This window comes from Python bivittatus, unplaced genomic scaffold (genome assembly GCF_059951505.1).
Source record: "Python bivittatus isolate LINGU-HERP-01145 unplaced genomic scaffold, Pbiv_v1 ctg000220_np1212, whole genome shotgun sequence".
In the NCBI taxonomy this organism is placed as follows: domain Eukaryota; kingdom Metazoa; phylum Chordata; class Lepidosauria; order Squamata; family Pythonidae; genus Python; species Python bivittatus.
Window position 1 is genome coordinate 3,902,831 of NW_028277048.1, and position 26,193 is coordinate 3,929,023.

At 40.6% G+C, this 26,193-nt stretch overlaps 1 protein-coding gene across 3 annotated transcripts; it reads left to right on the plus strand.

The window, feature by feature from the left end:
- Positions 1 to 1,786: 1,786 nt before the first annotated feature.
- KHSRP (KH-type splicing regulatory protein) lies at positions 1,787 to 26,027 on the plus strand. 3 transcript variants are annotated; one of them, XM_088137675.1, is made up of 20 exons: positions 1,787 to 2,088; positions 9,472 to 9,568; positions 10,818 to 10,856; positions 11,122 to 11,167; positions 11,757 to 11,806; positions 12,914 to 12,985; positions 15,254 to 15,311; positions 15,965 to 16,136; positions 16,303 to 16,401; positions 17,924 to 18,022; positions 18,412 to 18,514; positions 19,217 to 19,317; positions 20,955 to 21,096; positions 21,196 to 21,356; positions 21,442 to 21,557; positions 22,454 to 22,542; positions 22,673 to 22,870; positions 23,638 to 23,715; positions 23,907 to 24,064; positions 25,243 to 26,027. In XM_088137675.1, exons 1-20 carry the CDS (start codon positions 1,885 to 1,887, stop codon positions 25,243 to 25,245), a joined length of 2,085 nt encoding a protein of 694 aa, XP_087993801.1. In that variant the 5' UTR covers positions 1,787 to 1,884; the 3' UTR covers positions 25,246 to 26,027. The 3 variants fall into 3 exon arrangements, with proteins under 3 accessions (XP_087993801.1, XP_007423950.1, XP_087993800.1); XM_007423888.4 differs by having other exon boundaries at positions 25,278 to 26,027; XM_088137674.1 differs by lacking the exon at positions 25,243 to 26,027 and adding an exon at positions 24,631 to 25,235.
- The last annotated feature ends 166 nt before the right edge of the window (positions 26,028 to 26,193 follow it).

Consider the following 26,193-nt stretch of genomic DNA (forward strand, 5'->3'; position numbering starts at 1 on the left):
ATATAATAAATAATATAATATTTTGAAGGACTTCATCAGTCCAGAATCTCTAATTACACACACAAACATACCAAATGTTAAAATTAAAACAGTTCCATTATCATACTATCTCTAATTGGGACAGTGTTCTTCAGAGTGAACAGTAATTCTTATAAAAATAAGTACAGAAAATTCACGCTATTCTCAAGGGATAATTATCATGAAAGATCTGGGGCATTGCCCCCCCCAATTAAATTTGTGCTGTCCAAAATTATGTATATCCAACAGACTGCCCTTCATACGATGCAGCTGTTTGATGTTGCTTAGAGCTATGCTACGTCATAGAGAACTATTCCCTCATTTGCTTGTATCTATCAAAGCTGCTTGTTCTCTGTGTTGGTGCAATATGACACTAGATAAGATCCCATTCCATATAAGAGAAGAGATTCTCTTGGAGTTGTGAGCTGCAGAAGCTCAGACCCGTAATGTTAATACTTACGTAGGGTTATGCCTTGTGTACCGTTGGACAGAAATAATGGCTTTTATTAGAGGGAATTCTTAAAAGCACACTATCCCCACTTCAGAAATATACGACGTGCAGTTAAACTTGGAGCTGAAAACAGTAAAATGGGTCTCTATTTTCAAACGTTTCAAAAGTCAACCAACTCTGAGTCTTCATTCGCTTTACTAATTCAGCTCTCTCGAAATTTTACACATATAAGGATGTGGGACCAAGCGCAGCATTTTATCCGAAATAAGTCAGCTCGACTCCCGATGATTTCTTGCGCTTTATCTGCCGATCTATAGCCGGCACCCTTTCGACGCGCACCGGATCTTTTTGCAAAAGGTAAGGCTGGAGTTGGATCGGAAGCCGTCCTCCTGCTGGTACTTCTGGGGGGCAGATTCCACGAACAGCCCTCGCTTCCGCTCTGCAAGGAGCCTCCCAGAAGCTGCGCTGCCTCCCAGAAGCTCAGCCTGCAACTTCCACCGTCTACGGGGATCGCTCCTAAGGAAGGGGCGCGTCCTCTGCTTCCCACAACCTGCTTCACCTGAGGTTTTCGAAGGAAAGCCTTCCTATGACGCGTTTGGCCGAGCGGCACGCCAATCACAAGACGCCCCACCACCTCACTGAGCTCTCGACCAATGGATTTAGACCCCCGGGAAATAAAGCGGAAGCGTACCACTCTGCCCTCCTCACTCGATGGTTTCTACCTGTGGGAAAATCGTGGCCGGCTCCGCGTTCTCGCCATAATCGTCGGAGGGTCGAAATGCGCTCTTCGGTTCTTCAACGGCCTGCCACAGGACCTTTCAGTTGCTGCTGAGGAGTCTCTTGAGAGTCGCCGAACAGGAGTGGTTGGCTTTTCCATCAATCGCACTTCAATCCCGCCTTTCAAACTTTAATCGGCGAGCGGGATTCCACCCAGCCGCAAGATAGAATGGAACTGCCGGATTGGTTGCCTCGATTCGATAGCAATGACGTATTCGCGGTTTTTCCAATCGCAGAATCGGGATTGAGCTATCTTCCTACTCCGGTTGGTTCAGCATGGACCACTTATTCTGCCCCTATCATTCTCCAATTGGTATAGGCCCTGCAGGAGCCGCCTTCCTCTTTACCATTCGAGTAGCCTTCTGACACTCAAACTGTAGGTTCCGCCTCTCGTCGCTTCTGATAGATCGGGCGGCCAGGCCGCCTGTTTCCCTTTATATTGAGTGGCTTTTCTGCGCTGTCACTCATCCCGATCCCGCGGATGACTGGCTACCAAGGAGGCGGGATAATGGCATGGAGTCCCGCCTCTTGTGCTCCCGGCGTGCAGTGCGGGCGTGCGTGTGCGTGTGAAAGGGGGAGAGCGTTCGGCCTGGTTCCCGCGTTGAGCCCTCGTTGCCGCCGCGTTCATCTCTGCCGCCATGTCGGACTATACCACCGGCGGTCCTCCACCACCTTCTGCTGGGCCGCCGGGGGCGGGTGGAGGAACCGGGGCTGCTGGACCTCCAAATCAAGCCGGAGGAGGCAGTTCTGTCGGAGCCGGACAGGCTGGGGGAGCGGCGGGTCCCGGACCCGGCGGGATCCGTAAGGACGCCTTCGCCGATGCGGTACAGCGCGCCCGGCAGGTGAGGAGCTGAAGTGGATGGGAAGTGGAGACCCGATCGCGCGGGAGGAGGAGGAGAAGAAGGAGGGCAATTGAGGGCAAGGAGCATTGCATCCCTCCCCGGCTGCCCCGGAAAAGGCCTTGTGCTGTGTGGAAGCTGGAGATCGGCGGCTCTGTGTGGGCCGTAGGCTGAGGTAGTCGACTCCTGAGGTGACCAGAGTTCTGGACTGTGCCACTTGACGCGCCGTGGGAAGGGGGGAGGCGCCTTCGTCCACAGGGTGGCAGAAAGCGAAGAGCGTCGGGCGAGGAATTGGTTTGTACCTGCGGGAAGGTTACTTTAAAGGAAGTGGAAATCCAGCGCACGTGGGTCATTTCTGAGTCTCTGTCTAGCAAACCAAGCCGGGCAAATAGGAGTAGAAAACGGTATTTCCTTCAGTTGAAAGTGAAGAGATTACCTTGCTCTTTTTTTTTTTTTAATTTGCCAATCCAAAGGTAGCAGAGTGGTCCGCAGGCTCCTCCTGATCTTTATCACATGAAGGGTGGTTCTCAGGCCACTTAGTCTGGATGGTGCTGCACTCATGGGCTGCACCATTTCACGTGGCAGGAGAGATCAGTATTTTAAACTGCTTCTTGGTATTGGACCAGCACCAGAAAGCTGTCTATATTTTAATATATTAGAAATTCATTCTTAACATAGCTTTCCAGGATGTGCTAGTTCACTTTTAATGCCCTGGGCCAGCCCCTAAAAATATCCACTGTGTACCCTGAAATGGTAGTCTAGTCTAGTACTGTTTGCTTGCTGCCTTGGATGTGTGCATGCCTCAGAAAGAGATAAGATAATGAATTTTACCAATTAGAGAAGCAGAAGAGTTGAAATTGTATTTCCAATTTAAAAAAAAAATAGAATAGGAAGAACTGTTTTAGTTTCAACATTGCCCACTATGTGCTAATCCTCTATTTACATCATGTGCTTTTTAAACAGGACAATAAAATATTACTCTACCTGCAATCTAGAGTACAGTATACAGTCTTTTTAAGAAGAAAGGGTAGAGATAGAGCGTCTCCTAGTGCATACCCAACTTATGCAAGGTCGAAGATGTAGTAATGGTTTTTGATGAACCAAAGTTTTTTTTTTGCTTTCTATAGGAGAGAAGGAAATTAGAAGCTTCTGGTTATAGTATTTAATGCAATTCTTTGACTTTTCATCCAAGTGCAGCAAAGTTGCCCTCAAATCAACATCCCAATTTGCTGAATTTGGATGCAGTACAAACCAGCAGCTAAAGCTTCCAGTTTCTTTCCATTTATTGCAAAGGATAAGTGATGGGAGTAAGTCTTGCTGCTATTGTTCTTGTAATAGTCTTTTATTACTTTTCTATCCATTTAACTGTTTTTTTCCTAACACATATTTGCAAGTAGAAAAGCGAGCACACTCAGGAAGACCCTGTGTTAACCCTTCATGCCTCATTTTTTTGCACAGGGAAGTTTGGGTGGTTTTTGCTTTTATTTACACAAAACATTTTATGTGGATAGCTTATTTGTGGAACATTAAAAAATATAATTTTCATGTGTAGCCTGAACTAGTTCAGTTTACATTATTACCTTAGCGCTCTACACTTTTTTTTTTTATCATGTTCTGGTGTATCTATAGATGAACTGTAGCTTTTAATGGCAAAGGAAGAAAACTGATATTTTAAGAGAAATACAGTAGTTCAAGGGGAGAAAACTGATTTTATGAAAAGTCCAAGCTTCATTTAAAGCCAGTTTTATTCTTGAAACAACTGTATGCTGAAGTTTCTGCTTACTACTGTATAGTATTAAGGGATTCCTTCTGTACAGTGTCTTTTGAATCAAAGTTCCCACTGCAGAGCATATTGTTACTAGATGATTGTTTTCTGTGCTGCTTGTTCTAAGAAGGAAGGAAAGAGACACTGTGGAGTATTTGAAGAATTATTTTATCCCTTAATTGTTCTTCAAGAAACACAGAATACCAGGGATAGGTCATGATCATTACAGCCCTGTTAAAGAAAGATTAGCCAGAGGGAGAAAAATTAGCTTGGGATTGTCTCTAAAGCTCTATGTCAGTCACTGTTGCTTAGGGCCTTACAGAAATTATTTCACTTTACATTTAGATATAAAAATGTTTGTCTACATTTTTTTTTAAGTGAGTAGCAACTGGTAACTGTTTAGGAATGTTTGGGTTGATCTTCTGAATTGATCTACAGACTTTCAAAATTCTATCCTAATTTTCTATCTAAAAAATTATTCTTCAAGAGGGTAACATTTCTTCAATAAATACTTGAATTTAAAAAGTAAGATAAATTTATCTTCTGAGGTAAATGAGATATGAGAGAGCCATTCAGAACTGTTGAAGATTAATTAGCTTGCCTATCAGTGTGCTGTTTAATTAAAAAATGTGTAAAAAAAAAAACAGTTCTCAATGCTGTTGGAATGATATTACTATTTTAGATGTTCCTTTCTTGGGAATGTGGACATTTTATACCAAATAGGTTATTGTGCCCTGTGCCATTGTTTTCTTAGGATGGAAAGTATTAGTACTTTATTCCAGGATTATAGTACAGTTAATGTGATTACAATATTTTCCTAAACTGTGCACTGATTAAGCCCAGATATGAATTTCATTTATTTAACTATTGCTGGAACAAACCATAGAGCAATAAAAATCAGACCCAGTCATCAGTTATGGTTGGATATGGCCAAAAAAGCAAACTCTAATCTTTTGAATGTCTGTTTCCCAGCATTCTTTAAAGAAAAAAAAAAAGTCTGTAGGGTGCAATATAAACACAACACATTTAAATTCTTTGGATTTTCTTTATAGAAGAGGAAAGGGCTTGTGTTTCAGGGATCTATCCAACTAGATATTGAATTAAATCCTGATTTAGCTGAATTTCAAGAAGACATATTGAAATTAATGGCATATTAGTGGGTTGTAGGAAATAGCCTGAATTCCATAGGTTTTTATAGTAGAAGTTTTCAGTCTCTGTTAATGTCAATATAATATGTTCAATTAATGTATAAACATTTGGCCATCAGTTTTGAACATGCTACCTCAATCATTCTAGAATTACTGAGTCTGATAATAACTTTATTCTTATTTAATCATCTTTATGAAATTTAGGTTTTAGGATTTTTTATAATTCCTTTCTTGAAGAAGATATTGTTCATTACACTTTGGAATTTGCATTCCTATTATCACATTTTCCTTTTCTGTCTGCATATTTCTTATCAGGTTTCATTGTTCTAATTCATTACTGCTAAGGTATGAAATCAGTGCAACTTTTTTCTTCTGTTTTGTCCTTTGAAGTAGTTTGCCAACTTCCTTGTTTCAGACTCTGCCCTCTAGGTATCCTTTGTTCAGTTTACTTTTTTTACTACTACAATCTTAGTTAAGAATTCAACATAGTCTGGTCTTTATTTTGGGCTTGCTGCTATTTTTGAGGTTACAGTGAGATCTGTCAGAAATATAGTACCAAATAGTAGTTTAACATGAACAAACAAGTCTGTAGTTCTGGATTCTATATCCTATTGCTTCTAATGTATTGATGAACCATAATCTGTATGGCTCGGATATAAACAGCAAGCTATGTTTGTACCTAAATTGTAAGTGCCCAAAGGAGGATTTAGTTCGCAATCACAGGGTTCACTCATATAACATCAAATCATGGGTTGGTGGACATCTGAACAAGACCAGTACATGTCAGAATTCTTTATCCTGGGTAGCCTTCCATGTGGGGTTAACATTTCCCCTTCAACATCTGTCATATTAGTTCCATTTGCATATCCATTGTAATTGGCTAGTTGTAAATCCAACTGTCCTTTTTTTTTTTTTTGTATTCCAATTGATGCTGTGTTTTTCTGTAGTGAATACATGCTTAGAAAATAGGGAACATATACAAAAATGGTTCATTGCTCTTCAATGTTTTTGGCATTAGGGTCAATTGGTACTAGGTTCTGTTTATATTAAAATTTTTCTTTGAACCTTTGTATTCAGGGTTTGTGGTCTATTCTACCTCCCACCTTGCCTTTCTGCTGGGTGCACTAGATTCTGTTAGCTCTTTATATTCTCATGGTCTGTTTATTCTTTTGATTCCTTGTGTTACTTATATGCTGATGCAGTTAAATTGTGTTGATCACTACTTCATTTGTTAATAAAGATTTCTGATACTTTTTTTTTTAACTACTTAGACAGCAAATCACTTTTCTTTCTACTTTGTTATACCCTATCTTTCTGTTCTGGTGAGCATTCAAGACAGCTAACAAAATGTAAAACAAAAGAATATAAAGTTTAAAAATACAGATTACACTAACAGTAAAATTAATGCTATATCTGTTAAATGATTAAAAACCAGAGGAAAGATGTTTCCATTTTTCTAGGGAAGGGAAAGCATTAGCTTGAAAGCAAAGCAGATCTTCTCCTACTTGATAAGACCAACCAATTACAACTAAGTACTCAGTTGTAATGAAAGATTTTCTGTATCATTGGTTTGTCTCTTATATATTTACCCAGTTAGAGAATAATTTTTATTATTCCTAATAAGCACTTCATTTGAATCGATGAACAATATGAAAAATTCCATATTTTTAGCTTTCAGTATTTCTTAATATGTTTGATCATTCCTTAAGTATGTGCTGTGAGCTAAAAAAATATGTAACCTCTATTTTCTGAATACAGCTAATTCTGAACTTTGGTTTTCTGAACTCTGATTAGATTGTTTTGGTGATCAAAAAATGAAAGCCTTGCTGATTTTTTTCCTCCCCTGCTTCATTTAATCTTTTCAGTTTTGATCTCATTATGACATTAAAGCTACCCACTAGAATGTAGCTGTTGCAACAATCTATATATACACATAAATATTTGGTATAACATTTCATAAAACTGTGACAGAAATAGCATCCAGATTTTAAGTAGCAAAATTTTACATGTAGATTTCTTATGCCTCTGAATCCTAAAAGTATCTTCCATGGCTAAGAGGAGCATCAGAAAACTCAAGATCTACTACTGGATCTTGTTGATGTCAGACATTTGGCCAGAGGAGGGGAGATCCTAAATAACCTACCTCAGCAGAACCCTTCATACTATTTAGGAAGGAGTGACTGAGCTCAGAGGCACAGGATGGCAAACTGCTAAAGGAGAGAAAATCTGGAGATTAAGAATGAATTACTATGATCCTAGAACTGAACTAAACTCTATTGTAGCATGTTGTTGCAGTTCCTTCATTTGCGATAAAAATAATTCATAAAGTAAAAATCAGTAAAAAATGTTTTCAATATGCATCCCTTCTTGCAGAATCATTGGTCTTAAAATATTATCCATAGCCAATACCCAGACAAGACACATTGCAATTAGTCATACTAAGTAGTAACACAACAGTTATATTAGAACTGAAGCATAAGTCAGGGTCGTTTCTAAATTTGGTGTTTAAAATGTCAACATCTAGTGTACTTCCCCAGGAAGAATACTTTTATGAAATTTGCTCTGCCACTAACAAGACTCATTCCTAGCAATGTGCGGTAAGTTTAATTTAAATAACTGCTCAGGAAGATTCTATAATCATATATAGTAGAAAACCATTATTTGTGCTTACATAATCTGAATATATGGTATTCTGTACTGAGAGAAAGTTAAGATTTCATTGTTTAGAAGGTGCATATTAAAACAATTATTTAGTCATTGTTTTCAAGATTAAAATTGGAATGATCTTAGCACAATGATCTTCATATTCATGAAGTTACTAGAAACTAGTACAGCTACAGTTCAATAAATGGTTGTGGATATTTCACAGATTTCCTCATATGTTAGTAGACAAACCATCATGTACGTTTAAATTAGTAGTATTCTGTCACCTTCATATTTTCTCGTTGTTCATTGTTGTTCTACTTATAAAGAAGTCAGTTACCAGGTCTCCCATCTCCATGTTAATAAGTAGAGCAAGGCTCAGTTAGCAGTTATGTTCATGATGGTACATTTGAGTCATTTCCATTTTTACAAAATGTGTTTAAAAAGTTTTGGAATCAGGTGTTACCCATTACCCATAGGGACATATATGAGAGAAGCCAAGAATTATTCCAGATTCATCAATATAGGTGGAATGAATGAATGAATGAATGAATGAATGAATGAATGAATGAATGAATGAATGAATGAATGTCTTTAACATCTCAATTCCTTTAAAGATGAAAGATAACCTCTATCAATTTAGTCTAGAAGGAACAAGGCAATCTGTGTGGATCACACACAATTGGACACTCTGCTGGCAAAATATAGTGATTCTCATTTATTTCAAGCAGAGTCATTTTAACCAAAAAAAAATCCATCCCAGAAGAGCTGAGACCCAAAAATCTTTAGTAAACTTCCCTAGTGGGCATTATTGATATTTATTTTAATCACTTCAATAAAACATGAAAAAAGAAGCAGGAGCATCTTAAGAGCTGCATTAGACTAGAAGCCTTTTTAATCATGCATTCTGTTCCTGTAGTTGTCCAACCAAATGCCTTGATGTTTCTGACATCAGCGTACAATAAAATGCCATACTATAAAAATGTTGAGAGTCTACATCCACAGAGCCTATTCTGTGAACTTTCCCTTCCCAGTCTTGAGTGTCCACTATCCTTTTTGTTTCTTTGAAAAATTCTTACTGTTTTATGTTATCTTTCTCCTACCAACCTGAACTTCAGCTGCTTAGCTCAACAGCAACACAATATTCTGAACTGCAGGTCCTTTTAATACCTTTATTGGAAGCCACACCTTTTCTCTTTTAAAAAATATGGCTGCAGTGTTGGATGGGTTCAGGCCATTCACTCTGCCAAACAGTAGGAGAATTTACTTATCTCTTCTTCAACCACTATTACAGCAGGTGATTGGTCCTTGCCTTCTTTTCAATCTCTTTAGTACCCATGCAACAGTGTAAAAGCTAAAAAGGCGATAGCAGATGCAGTCAGCCAAAAATGGGAAGGGAATGGGAGAACTGGGGGCAGGAATGGATCTAGGTAAGAGTATGTCTGTAGGAAAATCATCCTCACTACAGGGTCAAATAAGGTGGGGAGGAAAGAAACTGAGGGAGGGTCTGGCCTAGCAACCAAGAATGCCTGATGCCAGTCAATGTATAAAATGTTGCTGCCTAGTTAAATTTCTAATTGTGTTAGCAGGGCCATGTAAAGTATGTACTTTACAGTAAAAGTCTAAAGCTTGAATCATTGTGTCAAGTTTTGTCAACTTAATTTAATTTAAGCCCCTTTGTATTTTTATTCAGTAAACAGATTTGAGATACATTTAATGACTTGAAATTTCTTGTGCTTCAAATACTTTTGTGTTAGCAATTTTATTTCTAATTCTTTCCATGGTTTATGGCTTATTCTGTTGTAATCATAGTGTCAATTTTGCTTTTAGATAGCAGCAAAAATTGGGGGTGATTCAGCCACAACTGTGAATAACACTACACCTGATTTTGGATTTGGTGGTCAGAAGAGACAACTAGAAGATGGAGGTACTGTGTGCCTACTCTGAGTAGGGCAGAGTCTATTGGAGGTGGGCAGCTAATAAATTTAAATAAATAGAGGTAGTCCTCACTTAACAATGGTAATTGGACAGAAATTCTGGCATTTCTGGTTGCCATTAAGCAAATAATTGTAGGTTGTTAAGTGAGGATGTCACATGGTCGCCATTTGTGACCTCCTCCCAGCTCCCCCATTGACTTTGCTTGTAGGAAGCTGGCAAAGAAGGTCACAGATGGCAATCATATGACCACAGGGATGCTGCAATCAACTTAAATACAAGGACCAGTTGGAAGTACTACTTGTTCAGTGCCGTTTTAAATTCAGATGTTCGCTGTCCAGGTAGTCATTATATGAGGACCACCTATAGTTTGGTCCCTTCCTTTAAACAGTTATTGAGCCTTACCAGTTGCTCGAGACATAGATAAAAGGATGTGGAGATGCCCATACATTCCATGCTTTGTGCAGCAGATTTAGGCAAAGATTCCATAAAAATGGATGGAGGCTAGACAAAATAAGGAGATTTGGGATAAGGAGTTTCCAGCCCAGCAGGCTGCTGCGTTTGGTCCATGGAGCCTTCTGTAAAGTCCCTCTTCACATCTTTCCCAAAGCCCCTGTTTCATTGGCAAGATCCATCCTTCTACTTTCTGTAAGGAATAGATGCTGAAAAGATGAGATTACCAAAACTGCTGGAAGATGCTCCAGCATAGCTCTGTTTTGGCTACCCTGTACAGTCCCCAGAAGGGAAGCAGGCACATCCACACATGCAGGTATTCTAGATGGAAAACAGTGCAGGGGAACTGAAGCTTCTCCATGCGAGGGCATATGCAGAGCCAGGACTCACTGCTTCAACCTGCAGAGAAGTGGGTGTGCTGACTCCTTATGACAACCTGCATAAGAACGCTTTATTCTTGATGATACAGTAGCCTGTATCAGTTTTCTCAGTCATGAGAAAAACATAAATGTCATCAAGGACTGGGCTTTTGCCATTGGGCAGGGACATCCCCTTCAAGCTGCATCTTCTGAAATTATCTGATCCACCCAGAGAGATGGTTAGCTTCTCTCCATTTCCTTATCCCTGGTTGATAAAGTCATGTGAATGCTACAGTCCGTTGTAGCCTATGAAATTCTGTGTAGTTGCAGTCTTGAAGCTTCATTTTGAATAGCAGAAGAGAAAGGAGATTGTTTTAATTCTTGAAAAGAATTTAGATCCATTTTCTTTTCTTTTTGTTTTTTTAATAGATCAGCCAGAGAGCAAAAAAATGGCTCCCCAGCCAGAACGTAAGTACAATGTATTTATTTAAGAGCTGGGGGAAGATCTGTATTAATTACATACAAATTCATATTCCTTTTCACATTGATGCTAAAAAGTGGGATAAGATATAAACTACGTTTTTGAGAAAGGTTTTATCAGTTGGTTTGAGAAAGATAAATTTTGTGTTTTGCAGGGACTATCCTTAAAATGATCTTAGAGTTGCCAATGGCTGACTTACAGCTTGCTTTTTAGTGTGTGAATTTATAATGAGACTCTTCCTTTCCTTTCCAGCCATGCCTCCACCACCTCAGCTTGGACCGATCCATCCTCCCTCAAGGTAACTTAGTTATGTGTCTTTTTTTTCTTTCTCCATCAGTATTTGAGCTGAAATGGTTCAACCAATCTTCAGGGTTGAGTTTGTGGGTTCAGATTGCCTCTGAGGGGGCAGCATTTCCATGCCCCAAAGAGAGAAGGCTGCTTTTGTTAGGTGGAGGTCAGCATCCAGATTTGTGAGAGACGTGAATTGGATGACCAGTCATTCCAGGCACATGGATGCCTTGTTAGATAGTGAAGCGTTGTGCTCCTTGGCCATGACTGAGATATTACAAGTCTTTGTGTAGCTTCAGTTTCATAGCTTTTGTTTCTGAAACTTTTGTCTGAAGAGCCTTGTTTGCAAATGCTGCTGGAGTGGTCTCTGGGCCACTTAGTTGCTCATGAGTCCTGCCAGGCAGTGCTGGTGCATTTTGCACCGGCACATGGTGATTTCCACAAAGCGGTGCTTAATTGTTCAGCCACCTTCCTGTCTGCCCTTTTGGGAGGAGGAAAGCTCTCCATTTTTTGTTTCTTGATGGATGCTGGTGAACCCCAGATCCATTTCTGTAACTCTCCCACTCCTTACTTTAAGCTGCTGACCGTTTTCCTTGCAGGTCTACAGTGACTGAAGAGTACAGAGTACCTGATGGCATGGTGGGACTCAGTGAGTATTAGACAGGGAGCAGAGAAACATGCTGTTGCCATAGTTGAAAGACTGCTATTTCACCTTTACTAACCAGTGCTGCTTTGGCTTCTCGATGCCACTTGGCTGAGCTTCCAACAGGGAAGGCTCAGGCAGGTTTGTTTCTTTGTAGCCCTGTTTGTGTGGGGTTTTTTGAGAGATGACAGGCATTTGTGTTTCCTTGTACGCTCAGAGCTGTGTGTGGAAGATTGCTCCAGCAATGCCGGGTGGGTATTCTGTTCTACAAAGTCTCAGCCAGTTCTACGTTCATTAAATGGCGAGGGCTAGTTTCTAAGGAGAACTTGAGGTAGATGTCGTGTACGCATTTCCCATCATAGCAGGAATTGCGGGGAGGGGGGTGTTGTCAATCAACAGTACAGATTCACTCTGGACACTCAGGTTAGGACTGCAGCAGGCAGTCAGAATTCCTTGTTGGATTGCTTGTGGCCTTGGCTTTGGATTCATCAACTTTCTGTGAGTGGTTATAGATACCCTTTGCCAGAAGGAATGGTGGCTGCAAAACACTGCCTGAAGCAGAGTTTTAACTAAGCAAGAGAGAATTGGTTCCCAGTAGGCAATTTGTTCAAATGCCCTAGCTTTAAATTGGCCTGGCATTCAAGCTCTGAAAGCTAGAAGTTGTCTGAATGGGTGCTGAGGTACTTTTCTGGTTCTTGTAACTTATCTTTTTTCTATTGCCTCCAAGACCATTATTTCAATTCCTATTGTTTGAATTGTGCATTTAGGAGAAGCACTTACCCTCCTTTATTCCTTCTGTAAATGGTGAAATTGAAGGAATCTTGGAATAATTCTCGACTACTTTTCCATGCACACAATGTAGCCTTGAGTTTAGATGTGTTAATGCAGTTTGTACAGTGAAAAAGTTATATACCTAATTAGAATAGGAATATATTTACATTGGGCTTGTCTGTTTCTGCTGAAGATCTACCTGCTTTTCCAATAAGTCAGAAAGCTTCCTATCCCTTGTGAGGAAGGATGAAAAAATGTGTTATATTTAAGCCTATCTGCTAGAAGATAACATTTCTACTTTTATCTTAAGATTTTCTCAGCATTATTCTCCTTGCTTTACAGTCATAGGAAGAGGTGGCGAGCAGATTAACAAAATACAGCAGGACTCTGGATGCAAAGTACAGATCTCACCAGGTGGGTGTGAAACATAGAGCAGACTATAAAGTGGATTTGGTTAGCACTTCCAGGTTTAGAGCCACAAGTGCAGGAAGATTAATTCCATGTTATCCTTTAGCTCTGCTGGTGTCTCATTCCCCATCAATCAAAGAAGGACTTGCAGCTGCAGTGTTTATAGAATGTACAAAAAGTGTTTCCTCTGAGTCTCATTTATGATAATGACATATTTCAAACCAATCAGAGGTCATGAACATTGATTATATAAATTTCTGAAGGTTTATTTCCAGAATCTATGCCATGTACATCAGTGTGCACATAATTAAGCAGTAGGGTCATGCAACTATAAATATTTGTGAAAATAGTAGAGCCATGCAGTACTTCAGAAATAACTTGGGGGGGAAAAAGCTTGCAGTTAACACAAACAGCACCTGACTACTATTATTTAAAGCCACTGTAGTTTTTCCCAGAATTATGCAGCTGCCATGTGATTCTGCGAAAAGATATGGTTGCTTTGAAGAGTTACAGAAATGTTGAAATGTTCCTCTCATTACCTCTACTTCAAAGCAATTTTTGGGAATCAAATCCAAAGCATTGCATAGTTCTTATAAATAGCAACATAAACCATAACTAACTGTTAATCTAGTTTGTTCCTAAAGTTTTAAGTAGTAACATTAAGCACTCGTTTCATCTTACCTCTCTTTGATCCTCATGAGAAAATACAAAACTTATCCAAGTTTACTACTAGTATAAAATCTTTCAGACATCTCGAAAGCATGTTTCTTAACATTCGTCCTTTTTGTTAAACTGCACAGAGAATAAGTCAGGATACGGTTAAACATAATGTAACACAAGTGTCCATTTGTTCCTTTTCACGCCTATACCTGAAGATGGATAGATGTAACAACTAAAGCTATTGTTAGCTTGGGGCTATGGCAAGCAACCATACACTGGATTGGGGCTACATTTTTACTTTTCCTTTGGACAGCCAGAGGAGTGTTAGTAGGTAGGGCCATGAACTAATAGCATCTCTGACTGGGACTCAGCGGTGGAGCTCATCAAATGAGTTTGGATCAGGAAGTAAATACAATCAGTAGGACCAGAGAATGTTATTTTTTGGTGTCATGGGAGAGCTTCAGGTATGTTTATGCTGAAAATAGGTGGGAAAGTATGCCTGTTTGTCATTAAAAATTGCTGGTGCAGTTTCAGGGGGCTGAAAAAAGAATGTTCAGAGGCTGCACACAGGCTATGGGTTGCCCTTGTTTTAAAGCTTGGGAAAGCATTGCTATCATCCAGTCTCATCTAGGCTGGAAAGCTGGGCAACCTTCAGTGGAAGACCAGCAGGAAATTCCAATGTCAGTATTATAACTGGTACACTGATGCACTTTGTGATTAGATTCACATATTGCCAGGAGCAGGCCACCTTTAGATGGCTGAAAGTTGTACTTAACATTTGGAGGGAAGGAACTGAAGTCTCCAAAATGGGTGGAGCCCCATCATAGATGTGGGAATGGCTGGGTTTTGGAGGTGGTGGTTAACTGTGATGTGCCTATTTTTATTTCTCAAGGATCACTTGAGTCTTCAGTCACACAGATTTCCCTGCCTTGTGCTAATTTATGGTTTGCTTAATCACAGTTGGTTGCATAAGCCAGTTTGCTGGCTTCACACATGCTAAGTCATAAACCATGGTTTATGAACCATGATACCTGTTTCCACATCAGTGCTAAACCAAAATCAGATCAGCTACATTATGGCTTACTATGATGTACAAATCCTTAGAAAAAAAAACTTATTGTCAAAATGGGAGCATATGCATCGTGTTCTTACAGAGTACAGCCAGAAACCTTTTTTCACTGAGGACTGACTTAGTACAGCCTTAAATACCCTTCTGTTCTTAGACCACTTGTCAAGTTGACTTTTGTGTAGGTTGGCCATCATGTTTGTGCATACATAAACATGGGAACCACTGTGTTTTCTATTCCTTGCTCACAGTCAGATAAATCAGCTCTTGTGTAACATGGAAACTACCTGTAATTATGTAGTAGATTTTTCAGCTATTAAGACTTGTAATCTCCTACATTTTCTCTCTGAGTGCTGCTTCCTCGTAATACCAAACTAGTCAATTACATCCAGAACCCTGTTTGTAGAGAGTGCAAGCTGTGTTTTATAGACCTGTCCCAGCCCCTTTGGTGATACATGTTTGGAGGAAGGCTCAAACTCTTTGGGAAAATATATTGATATGGAAAGAAGTTGACAACTGTCTTTTGATGGCTTTTCCTTCCCCTGCAGACAGTGGAGGACTACCAGAGCGAAGTGTCTCTCTGACAGGATCACCAGAATCTGTGCAGTGAGTGGTTTTTGGTCTTTGTCAGTGTTTTCAGAGGCATCTCTTTTATTGAAAAAGCTGTTTTGCTCCCTGTTGTTAATTTTTTTGTTACGCCAACTTCTGTTTGAACTGGCCCAGTTTTATGTCCCTCCTGTTCTTTTAACAATTTAATTCAGGAATTTGTTTTGTAAATAGAGCTGTGTTTTTAATCAAGAAGGCTCCCTTTCAGGAGGAAGAAATAATAATAATTTGAGCATGCAGCACCTGAAAGGCACAAATGGCTGCTAACTTTGGTCTTGCATGTAGAGAAGCACTTTACTTAAGGCTAATGTTTTGCTAGGGTGGCATGAGAAATGGGACTAAAATCTTCATTGAATATTACAGTTACAGCACATCTGTACTTGCTAAAGAAGCAGGGATAAAACTGAAATAAATGCAAAATGCAAGTTCATAGCTGGCCAGCAAAAATAAAGTGATTATGTTTGCAACTGGAATGAATTCTGTTAGCCGTTAAGCATGAAGCTGTGAAACAAACATAGAACATGCTGATTTGTAGATGTTTTCAGGCTAGAAAGTATTGCTGGGAATTCCATTTCAAACTTTTGTTATCAGAGAGGAAAGGCTGAGAATCTTGTAAATTGTCAACATTCAGAGTTGATTCTTTCTCTTTGTAGAAAGGCAAAGATGATGCTTGATGATATTGTGTCTCGAGGGCGTGGTGGGCCACCTGGTCAGTTCCATGATAATGCCAATGGGCAGAACGGTACAGTACAGGAAATCATGATCCCAGCTGGGAAAGCAGGCCTGGTGATCGGCAAAGGAGGAGAGACCATTAAACAGTTGCAGGTGAGCCTGATGTATTACAATCAGCCATATCATCATCATCATGATCATATCTTCCTCCTCCTCCTCTACTGTTGACTTGGTTTAAGTTCTGAGTAAGGGAAAAAGCTTACAGGAATTCTAGATAACTATGCAACCTGTTTGACTTCTTGCTTCCCCCTTAATGTAGGAGCGGGCTGGAGTGAAAATGATTCTAATTCAGGACGGTTCACAAAACACAAATGTGGATAAGCCTCTTCGAATAATTGGTGACCCATACAAAGTGCAGGTAAGGCATACTCTTTGTTTTGGTTATTGATTTCATCAGTCTGGGTTTGGGTGGGTTGGGAGTAATTTAATTTTTCCCTTTACTGTGGTGGACACTATCACTCAAGGCTCTTATTTTTAAAGCATATGGGCATTTCTTTTTGGTTGCCTGTGCACTTTGTTCTTTTTAATTAAAAGACCACAACTCAACACTGCCAATTACAGTTTACTGTTACATTTGATTTAGAAAACGATGATTATTCAGTTCAGATATAATGGGAAGCTGTGGCTGTTCTACCCAGAAAGTGCACTGAAGAGGAAAGGGTCTTGAACATCTTTGCTTTACTGTCTCAAGATATGTACATCCAACCAGTCACTCTGTAGGTGGCAAGATTTATTTTTCCCTTTTTATTAAGATGTATTTTATTAGGAAGAATGAAGGCAGTTTACCCTTTGGCCTTGAGGCTTCAGGAGCAAATCAAAGTTTTTTTCTACTGATCACTCTCTAAAAAGGCTGGGATCTCTGATACCATAGCAATGATCAAAGGTAGAATCCTCCTTTCAGAGCTACCCCATGGTTCGATTTGCTTGCAGCAGAACCAAGTAGCACCCTTTCTGTATTGTACCTGACAGTTGAAATTAGACTGCCTGTCTGTGTAGCACAACTGCTATTAAGAATTGGATTTGTTTTTTACAGTTGTTTTACCTTTTTTTTTTAACTACAGCTTGATAAAAGCAAAAGAGGAGTTCCTTGTTCATCAATACATTAGCTTGTATTTGTAGGTGGCATATGTAGCAGATCAGGGATCAAGTAACAGGTTCTAAAAAAGGTTAATGCTTTAGCTAACTATTACTTTACAATATTTGGTCAGTTTACTAAATGTTTTCATGCCACCTCTGCTGAATAACATGATGAAATGTCTTTTCAGTTAAAGTTCCAGTGGTTTCCTCTTTGACTATTGCAATTTTCTTTTTGCATTTTGATTGTCACACCACACTCATACATTCAGTTGCTCTCTCAGTCTGAATGCTGTGTAACGCCTCTTCTTGAATCCCTTCCTATGAATACATGGCTTTATCCTGGGCCAGATGAAGTACCCTGTGTAATCCATTAATTCCTCTTCCTATTGACAGTGACTTACTAAAGACTTTGACTGGATCTCTTTTCCCTGTTCCGAGGATCTTTTACAGTGGAGGGTTCAGAGACTGAATCTTGGACTGCACTGACCTACAACTCCCTCCCTTTCCATAAAGTTTACCTTACCTTTTAAAAGCTCTCCCTGGTTTGTTCTGTCCTAAATCTCTGTCCTTGCCCTCTAGTTTGTTCCTTCCTGTTATCTTTGTTTCTCCAATTCATAAGATCACTGAAAAATCTTCTCTCTGTGTGTTATTTACAACTATACTCTACCAGTGACCCAGAATTGCCCAGCTTCCCTGATAATATCCAAAGGCCTTCTTCACTGGAAATTCTAACATTTCTTAAATGGAATATTCTATGGTATCTTCCAAATCATTCCAAAATTAATGCTAATTTTTCTTTGCAGCAAGCCTGTGAAATGGTAATGGACATCTTACGAGAGAGGGACCAAGGAGGCTTTGGTGATCGGAATGAATATGGTTCAAGGATTGGTGGAGGAATAGATGTAAGAACATTTTTGGTGTTTTGCTAGGGTAATGGAAAAAATAACTTCAGTTGGGCATTAATCCCTCCTCAAAGCGATATTTTATTTCATTTATTTAACACTGTTTCTTGGTTATGGTATCTATACTTTGGAACAGCTCCCCCTGGAAGTGAAACTAGCCCCTTCCATTCCAGAAGGTGGCGGAAACAAAGCTTTCCCTGAGGGTATTTGGTGACTGATAGGTCACCAGCTGCATTTATTTTATCAGATGAATGTTCTGTGTAGTTTACATATATGGATGCTTCAGTTTTTCTTTTTTAATTGATTTTTATTGTTATAAACTGCCACCAATCTGGGAAGATTTGGCTGTATACAAATGTAATTAATAAGATATTTATAAATTTGCTTAGGTCCCAGTTCCCAGGCATTCTGTTGGTGTGGTCATTGGGCGGAGTGGAGAGATGATTAAGAAAATACAGAATGATGCTGGAGTTCGGATCCAGTTCAAGCAAGGTGAGAAGCCCAAATCTCTCCTTCACCTTCATAGCCTGAATTCACATTGCATGGTAAAATGTCAGGCACATGCTTGTATGGCTTCTCTCTCGGTCCATGCTTCTTCAACACAAATCCTCATTGGCTTATTATTATTGTTGCTAATTCAAATTGACTTTTGTTCCTATTTGTGCAAAATTATTTTCTGCAGCACTCTTTTGAAAATTGGGGGATGCCATTTCCTCAGTTGTGATCTAGGGCAAAATTTCTTAAGAGACATTTTACATAACTGAAAATCTAAAGAACTTTTTATTCCTTTGTACAAATTTGGCACAATCCAGGTTTCTCAAGAAGTTGGGACTAAGTAGAAACATGGCAAGTTCCCATGTGAAAATCTGAGTCCATCAAGTTTGTTTTAGTTCCACTGACTGGAATGGGTCTCCTGAATTTTGGACAGGAGTCTTTCCTAACCTGAGACTTTGGCAATTAAAGTATATCCCCATATCTACTTTTCTTCTAGTGATTATGTGTGTGTACTATACATGTTCTCCTCCCATGAAATTAAAGGGGTTTTTTTTGCTGCTGAGGAGGAAATCATTAATTGGATGGATGGTTGTTGAATGTTAATGCATGTTTGGTACCCCCCCTCCCCCAGTTCACAGACAAGAGTCTTAATTTTTAAACTCCAGTTGAATGTAGAACTTGTTTTGGCTGTCATTTCAGATGATGGGACAGGTCCTGAGAAAATTGCCCATATCATGGGTCCTCCTGACAGATGTGAACATGCTGCCAGGATTATCAATGACCTTCTCCAGAGTCTTCGGGTATGACATACTTTGGGAGTTTATCTCACCCATCAGAGTGCTAGAATTGGCATTTGGTTGAGCTGAGCTCATCTTGGAAACAAAAGAATTGCAAAGAATTAATTAGGCTACCATATTATGGTTTTTGTAGATTGCTATATAAATTATTATAAAATATTAAAAATAAATTATAAATTACTGGGGGGGGTCTGGTTTTAGGTTCTGTGCACCACCTAGAGTCACCTCAGTGAAATGGGTGGCTTTATAAGTTGTTTCAGTAAATAATTTTAAAACATTTTCACTCACTTTTGACTAAAGAGAGATACTAAAGCATCTTAAGATACATAATCAGAACTTCAGTAGATGTTTTACAACCTCTGGGACTTAATTTGAACTTGGTTTTTAACAGTTTTTTTAATTATAATATTTAATTCTGTCATATATAACTGAGAAAGGTATACTTCATCAGATTTTCAAACATAATTCCTTCAAGGATTTTTTTTCTGTGTTTAAGAATCTCTGCCCCATTCCACTTTCATTTGACACAGGGTAATAAGCAGCCTTTGTTGCCTCGCAAACTAAGAGCATGCCCTAGAACTGGATTGAGCAACATTATTTTTTCAAGTTGAAACTCATACTTGACCTTTTGAATTGGTTTGGGGACCTTGCTCTCAGTGGGGCTTGACTGAAAAGTGGGTGGAGTTGTGTTTGTCCTGCTGTGGTTACAAATGCAGATAAAATTACATTCTTTCAAACTGAAGCACAAGTAGACTTACTGATATCATTACTTATTGTTACTGAGATTGTAACAGAAGATGAATTTTACTTTTGCTAAGAGAATGCAAAGCATTCTGATTTTAAAACCACTGTTTTGAGCTCAAAACAAAATGCTGACCCATAGATTTGGTTGTGATTTTGAGACAAAACACATTGGTTTTGTTCTGCCCTTAGAGTAAGACTGGGCAGCTACAAGTGCTTTGGCCCTTCTGAGTGTTGCGATTATAGTATTGTGTTGTCAATTGTAATTGCTTTATTTTATTTTCTGAAAAGTTTTCAGATTAACCAATACAGCAGCAGGGACCAGGGGAGAGAGCAGGGGCTTATTCCAAGTTCCTATGTTTCCAAATGTCTGAAATACTCAAGATGTTTCCAGTTTTGTTGTGTGCAGAGCATCAAAAGCATGCTGAGTTTTGTCCTGTTGCCATACACCCACGCAGAATGTTCCGATGGAATATTCCAAATGGCTGCCTTGTCCGAAGCTCTAAACAAAATATTTCATATGTGCACACTTGTTTATTATCATTGTCGGTATTGTTGTTATTGTAAGTGAACCCTACTTTAAATTATAGGCTGGCAGACATTGCCAGAGCAGCTTAGGAAGGGGCTTTGGGGGCCCCACCAAATTCTAGGGAGCACCATGCAGTCCATGGTACATAGGTCATTACCCACCCTTGTCCTAGAACATGTCAGAACTTTTTTGCAGAACACACTACAGGTAAAAAATCAAGCTGCCTCATTCAGGAAAGTAACACGCTTACTGTAATTCTTTAGTGTGCCATTTGACCACACAGTGAGAGCCTCCCTTCTGGAAATTCAAGTGCAATATTTTGTTCTGCTTTCCCCACCTCATTCAAGTTAATTGTGTTCTTCTCTTGTAGAGTGGCCCACCAGGCCCTCCAGGCTCGGGAATGCCTCCTGGAGGCAGAGGTAGGGGCAGAGGGCAGGGCAACTGGGGGCCTCCAGGAGGAGAGATGACGTTCTCTATACCTACGCACAAATGTGGTCTGGTCATTGGCAGAGGTGAGCATCTCCTTTCTTCTTTAACTGTCCCAAGGGGAACAGCTGCTTTCCTGTTTGTTTTTCACATGTCCCACTGCTACCTTCCCTTTGTTTTTTCAGGTGGGGAAAATGTAAAGGCCATAAATCAGCAGACAGGAGCCTTTGTAGAAATATCTCGGCAGCTACCACCCAATGGTGACCCCAACTTCAAATTATTCATTATTCGTGGCTCACCTCAGCAGATTGATCATGCCAAACAGCTGATTGAGGAGAAGATTGAGGTAACCACCCATCTTTAGCTGCACAAGGAATCTCCCGTTTTTGATGTGGCAGTTCTGACTAACAGATTACATGCTTCTTCCTTAGGGTCCCCTCTGCCCAGTTGGGCCAGGGCCTGGACCTGGTGGACCTCCTGGCCCAGCACCCATGGGTCCCTTCAACCCTGGGCCTTTCAGTCAAGGACCACCCAGTGCACCCCCTCAGTAAGTACTGTTTTCTTCTGTGATCTCTTTGCAGTGCAGGGAGTCTTTTGGTTGTAACCAAGATGCTGAAATCAGAACCTAGAAAGAAATCTGTAATAGTGCTTTTGAGGGAGGGAAGCATGGTTTATGCCGTGTGTCCTAACATACAGCCTGTTATCTGTACAAAAGGTTTCACAGGGTGGTTTGGCTTTTGGCTGGTACGTTGTGCCAGCAACCATTCTGGCCATGAGCTATTCTGCATGCAGTGCATTAGAAAGAACTATTAATATGGAAACATAAAAACCAACTGCCATTTCATATGGCTTTGCTGTCATGATCTACTGTTGGTAGTTTGACTGTTTGTAGCTACTGTAGGTAAAAGTTCTCAAAAAGTAACATCCCAGCTGCCTTCTGGAAGCTAACATTCTTATTTTTAATGTTTGTTTATTGCTAGATTTATATCCTGCGTTTATTTTGTACAAGTCAAGGTGCCATGCATAATGCTTCTGCCTATTTGCCTTACAGCGATAACCCTGGGAAGGGGTTTGGGGAGAGGGAGAGGGACTGACCCAGCGTCACCCAATTAGCTTTCATGCCTAAGGGAGGACTAGAACTCTCACTCTGTAGCCCAGCACCTTCACCACTACCCCAAACTGCCTCTCTATTGGCCACTGGCAATTTATTTTTCTTACTGATATCAAATTGGATTAATGACGATACAGCTCCCTGTTTAGCAAGGGAGGTTGGTTTGAAATCCTGTACTACTTGGGGCAGGAGGGAGAGCTCTCCAGTTTCTCCAAGCAGTGTACTATTTCTCTAGGGTGACTTCTTGAACCATTTGCTCCTTAGAAATCCCCATTGCTACAGCCTCATATTTGATCCATCATGCCAATTTATTTCCCCCCACCTTCTTTCAGCCCTGGGGGACCACCACCACCTCAATATCCACCTCAAGGCTGGGGAAATGCCTACCCACAGTGGCAACCTCCTGCTCCTCATGACCCAAGTAAGTATGTGTCAGGGTTTGTTGTTGTTGTTAACAACCCCTTCACTATTAGTCATCAGAGTGGATTACAAACTACAGTTGTGGCTTCAGGAATCACCGGACTTGTGTTCAGACTGTCATATGTTTCCAGGTAAAGCAGCAGCAGCAGCAGACCCCAACGCTGCCTGGGCAGCATATTACTCGCACTACTACCAGCAGCCTCCTGGCCCAGTTCCAGGAGCACCGCCAGCCCCCACTGCACCACCGGTGCAAGGAGAGCCTCCCCAGCCACCCCCCACCGGACAGTCAGACTACACTAAAGCGTGGGAGGAGTACTACAAAAAACTGGGTAACTGACTCTACAGGTGCTTCTCCTCTCTTTTGCTGGAAAAGAACATTAGTGGATTGATTGCTAGGATTGTAGGCAATGACTTGATTCTCAGGATTTTTCTCTGCCTATTAATCTCTTCATTTTCTTTATCAACATTTCTGGGGATCGGGTGATTTGTTTTAGCCAGAAAAAACTTAATTTGAATGTCAACAAACCTCAAGGCTCTGTTTGCGAACAAGCAAAGTTTTGATAAAGTGCCCATTAGAAAACAAAGCAATATAATTTGGTCCTAATAACTGGGGATCTTGATCTGTGTTTTGTTTTTAATGGAGCAGCATGATTTTGTACGTTTGTTAATTATTCCATATTTGTTGGCACATCTTTCAGGATAATTCTGATGATTCCCCAATATTTTTGTCAGCATTAGGCTTGCTTTGTCCTAGGCTGGGTAGTGGATGTCTGCACGTGATAATTCCTGGTTATAAGTTTATAAATGATGAGCATCTCTCCCATAGCTCCAGAAGTATGATAAACTCCAGCTGTCTTGTGTTGCTTCTAAGAGGGCTGAAACACAGTATGAAATAATTCAAGGTTTCAGCCTCTCCTGTTTGGTTCTTGCACCCATAATTTTTGGCTGACTGCCGAGACTCTGCTGGGAGTTAGTGCCATGGGCAACTGAGACCTTCCTTTTAAAGTTCTGGATTCTGTAGGGGGAAATGCCTCTTGGGGGGTCAAAAGCTGTGTGTGACCAACTCCTGTTGTCCTTTGACTTTGTTGTCCTGCAGGCCAGCAGCCCCAGCAGCCTGGAGCTCCCCCCCAGCAGGACTACACAAAAGCCTGGGAGGAGTATTATAAGAAGCAAGGTGAGACAACAGAATCCTACAGACAAGGCTTTGTAGGGCAAATTGGATTGGGTTTGGAATGCCTACTTCAAAAGTTTTTGGTTGCTCTGTGTATTCTTATATGGGAGTAAGCTGCATTGAACCAAGCGGGGTGTGCATGTCTGAATAGGCATGGACGGGATAGCCAGTCCCTCTTTTCTTTTTGGAAGCAGCTCAAGTAGCGACTGGGGCAGGGCCAGCAGCACCACCAGGACCTCAACCAGACTATAGTGCAGCATGGGCAGAATACTACAGACAACAAGCTGCCTATTATGGACAGACGCCTGGTGCTGGTGGACCAGTGCCACCCCCCACACAGCAGGGACAGCAGGTGAGTGAAGAAGCAGTCTGGGGCTTAACTTAGCAACCGACTTCTGTGATGTAATCTCTTCCCTCTGGGCAGTTGTTATGCATATACTTTTGAGTTTAGCTTAGTATTTTGGTACTTTTACTTCATCTGGGGCACAAGGCACCCAGTTTTCTGTCCTTTCGCACCAGCAACAATCCATTGACAAGAGGGGCAGCTATATAAATATAAATAAATAAAGGTATCACTGGCGCTCACATTGGTAACCTTCTTGCCATCAGGCTGAGTTGCCAGTGTAGGTTGCACCAGGAAAAGAGTGACTATGCGCATCATTTCTAGCATTTGCTCATGGGCGGGATTAATGTAATGTGCTTGGATAAATCAGAACCCTATGGTTCTTTTCCCCCCAAGTGAGGCCTGAATAGATTGCATGTAGATCAAACCAGTATGCCCATGTTGGCTACAGATACACCTTGCTGGCCATTGGTACAAAGGTTCGAAGAAGCCTGACCTTCCTCTTATTCAAAATACCTGAAATGTGTTTTACAAATGTATTTTCACAACCATGAAAACTTGATCATTATTTTCAGAACAGAAAGCAGGAGCTCTCAGGTATGCTGTTTTTTTTTCTCCTGTACTAAATTCTGTGAATATGCTTGTAGAATTGCAGAGTGCACCCAGCCACTGCTAGGCTCATGTCACTAGCATATTCTGTAAGGAAGGTCGCTGCCAGATAAGCAAAACTCTCAACTTGAGGGCCTTTTCTTATTCATGTTCTGCATGGCATTTCTTCGGGATGAGAGAAGCTGTTGTCTCCGTGGCTGGCCAGGGAAATAGGCCTATAAAATACAAGAGGACTGGAGTATTCCACAGTTTCCCTGATAAACAGTGGACAGGTGATGAACAGGAAGTTCCGTGAGGACACCAGTTTCATTTTGTTTCCATGCTGCCCAGCTGATTGCTAAATTGAATGGTGGTGACGCTTGGGATAAGACCAAATGATGAGCTAGTAATAGGGTAGAAAGATAGAATGGCATGTATATTAAGCATACACTGCCGCCTTTACTGTGTGTACTGTTTTTATTTCTGTATTGTATTACTATACCTGGAAAAACATTCAGTAATGTTCAAGGGTCCTAAAGCAAAGCAGGTTTCCTACCTGAAACCATGGGGTAAATAGCTTCTCTCATTTCCTTTTTCAGTGACAGACTCCTGTCGTGTTTTCTCCTTTCCACAGGCTCAGTGAGCTGAATGTGACCCTCCCCATCTCCGAGAACCTTTTGTTTTGGAGAGAGAGGTGGCGGCTGCTGCTGCCGCTGCAGGAAGTGGCAGGGTGGGAAGGGAACTGGCCTGTTTGCTCTGATTGCTGGGTTTCTTCTGGGAATCTTGGCCGTGCCGCCTTCACGTCTCTCTTAAAATAAATCCAGATCTCCAATCCTAATGTTGAGCCAGCAGCTGTAGAAGATAGCCAACTAAAACCGCCTCCACCAGACCCCATCCTGCCTGACACGCACCTCAGTTTTCAGGGTAACACTTCTTTTTCTTTTCTGTTTTGTTTTAAAAATAAACTTTACAAGGAAAAGTCACTCTGCTTTTTAGTTAGAGTTGGAACATTCCTCGGACAAAGGTGTTGGTGTTTCAGACAACCCCATCCCTGCCCTTCCATTTCTCCACTGCTGGGACTGATCTGTCGTGTTTTTGTCTGTTCAAGAGGAAATTGGAACAAACAATTATATGCTCAAATTTTTACTTTTTACCGCTCGTTTTTAACTTCACAAATAAATGATAACAAAACATCCCCCTGTGTCTGCTGGGTGGTGTCTGTCTTTCTCTCTCTGTCTATAGGGTTTTTTGAAGCTGATGTTTGTTCACAATATAGCTGTTGTAAAAGCCTGATAATGGTCATGAATTAAGAGCTTCCTGTGTTTTTATAGTTTGAGCAGGCATTTGTGCATTTTTGTTGAATAAAATGCTTTTTTGTTTTAAAGTCTCTGATGCAACTGTGTGTGTTTCCAAAAATAGGTCCCAGAAGGTTGAGTGTTGCTGGGGCAAGGGGATCAGATATTTGATGTGAGCAGGGGCATGCTATTTCTTCATGAGGTTCTAGAGACTGAATTGTGGTTTGGCTTGTGATGATCTTGAAACTCAATGCA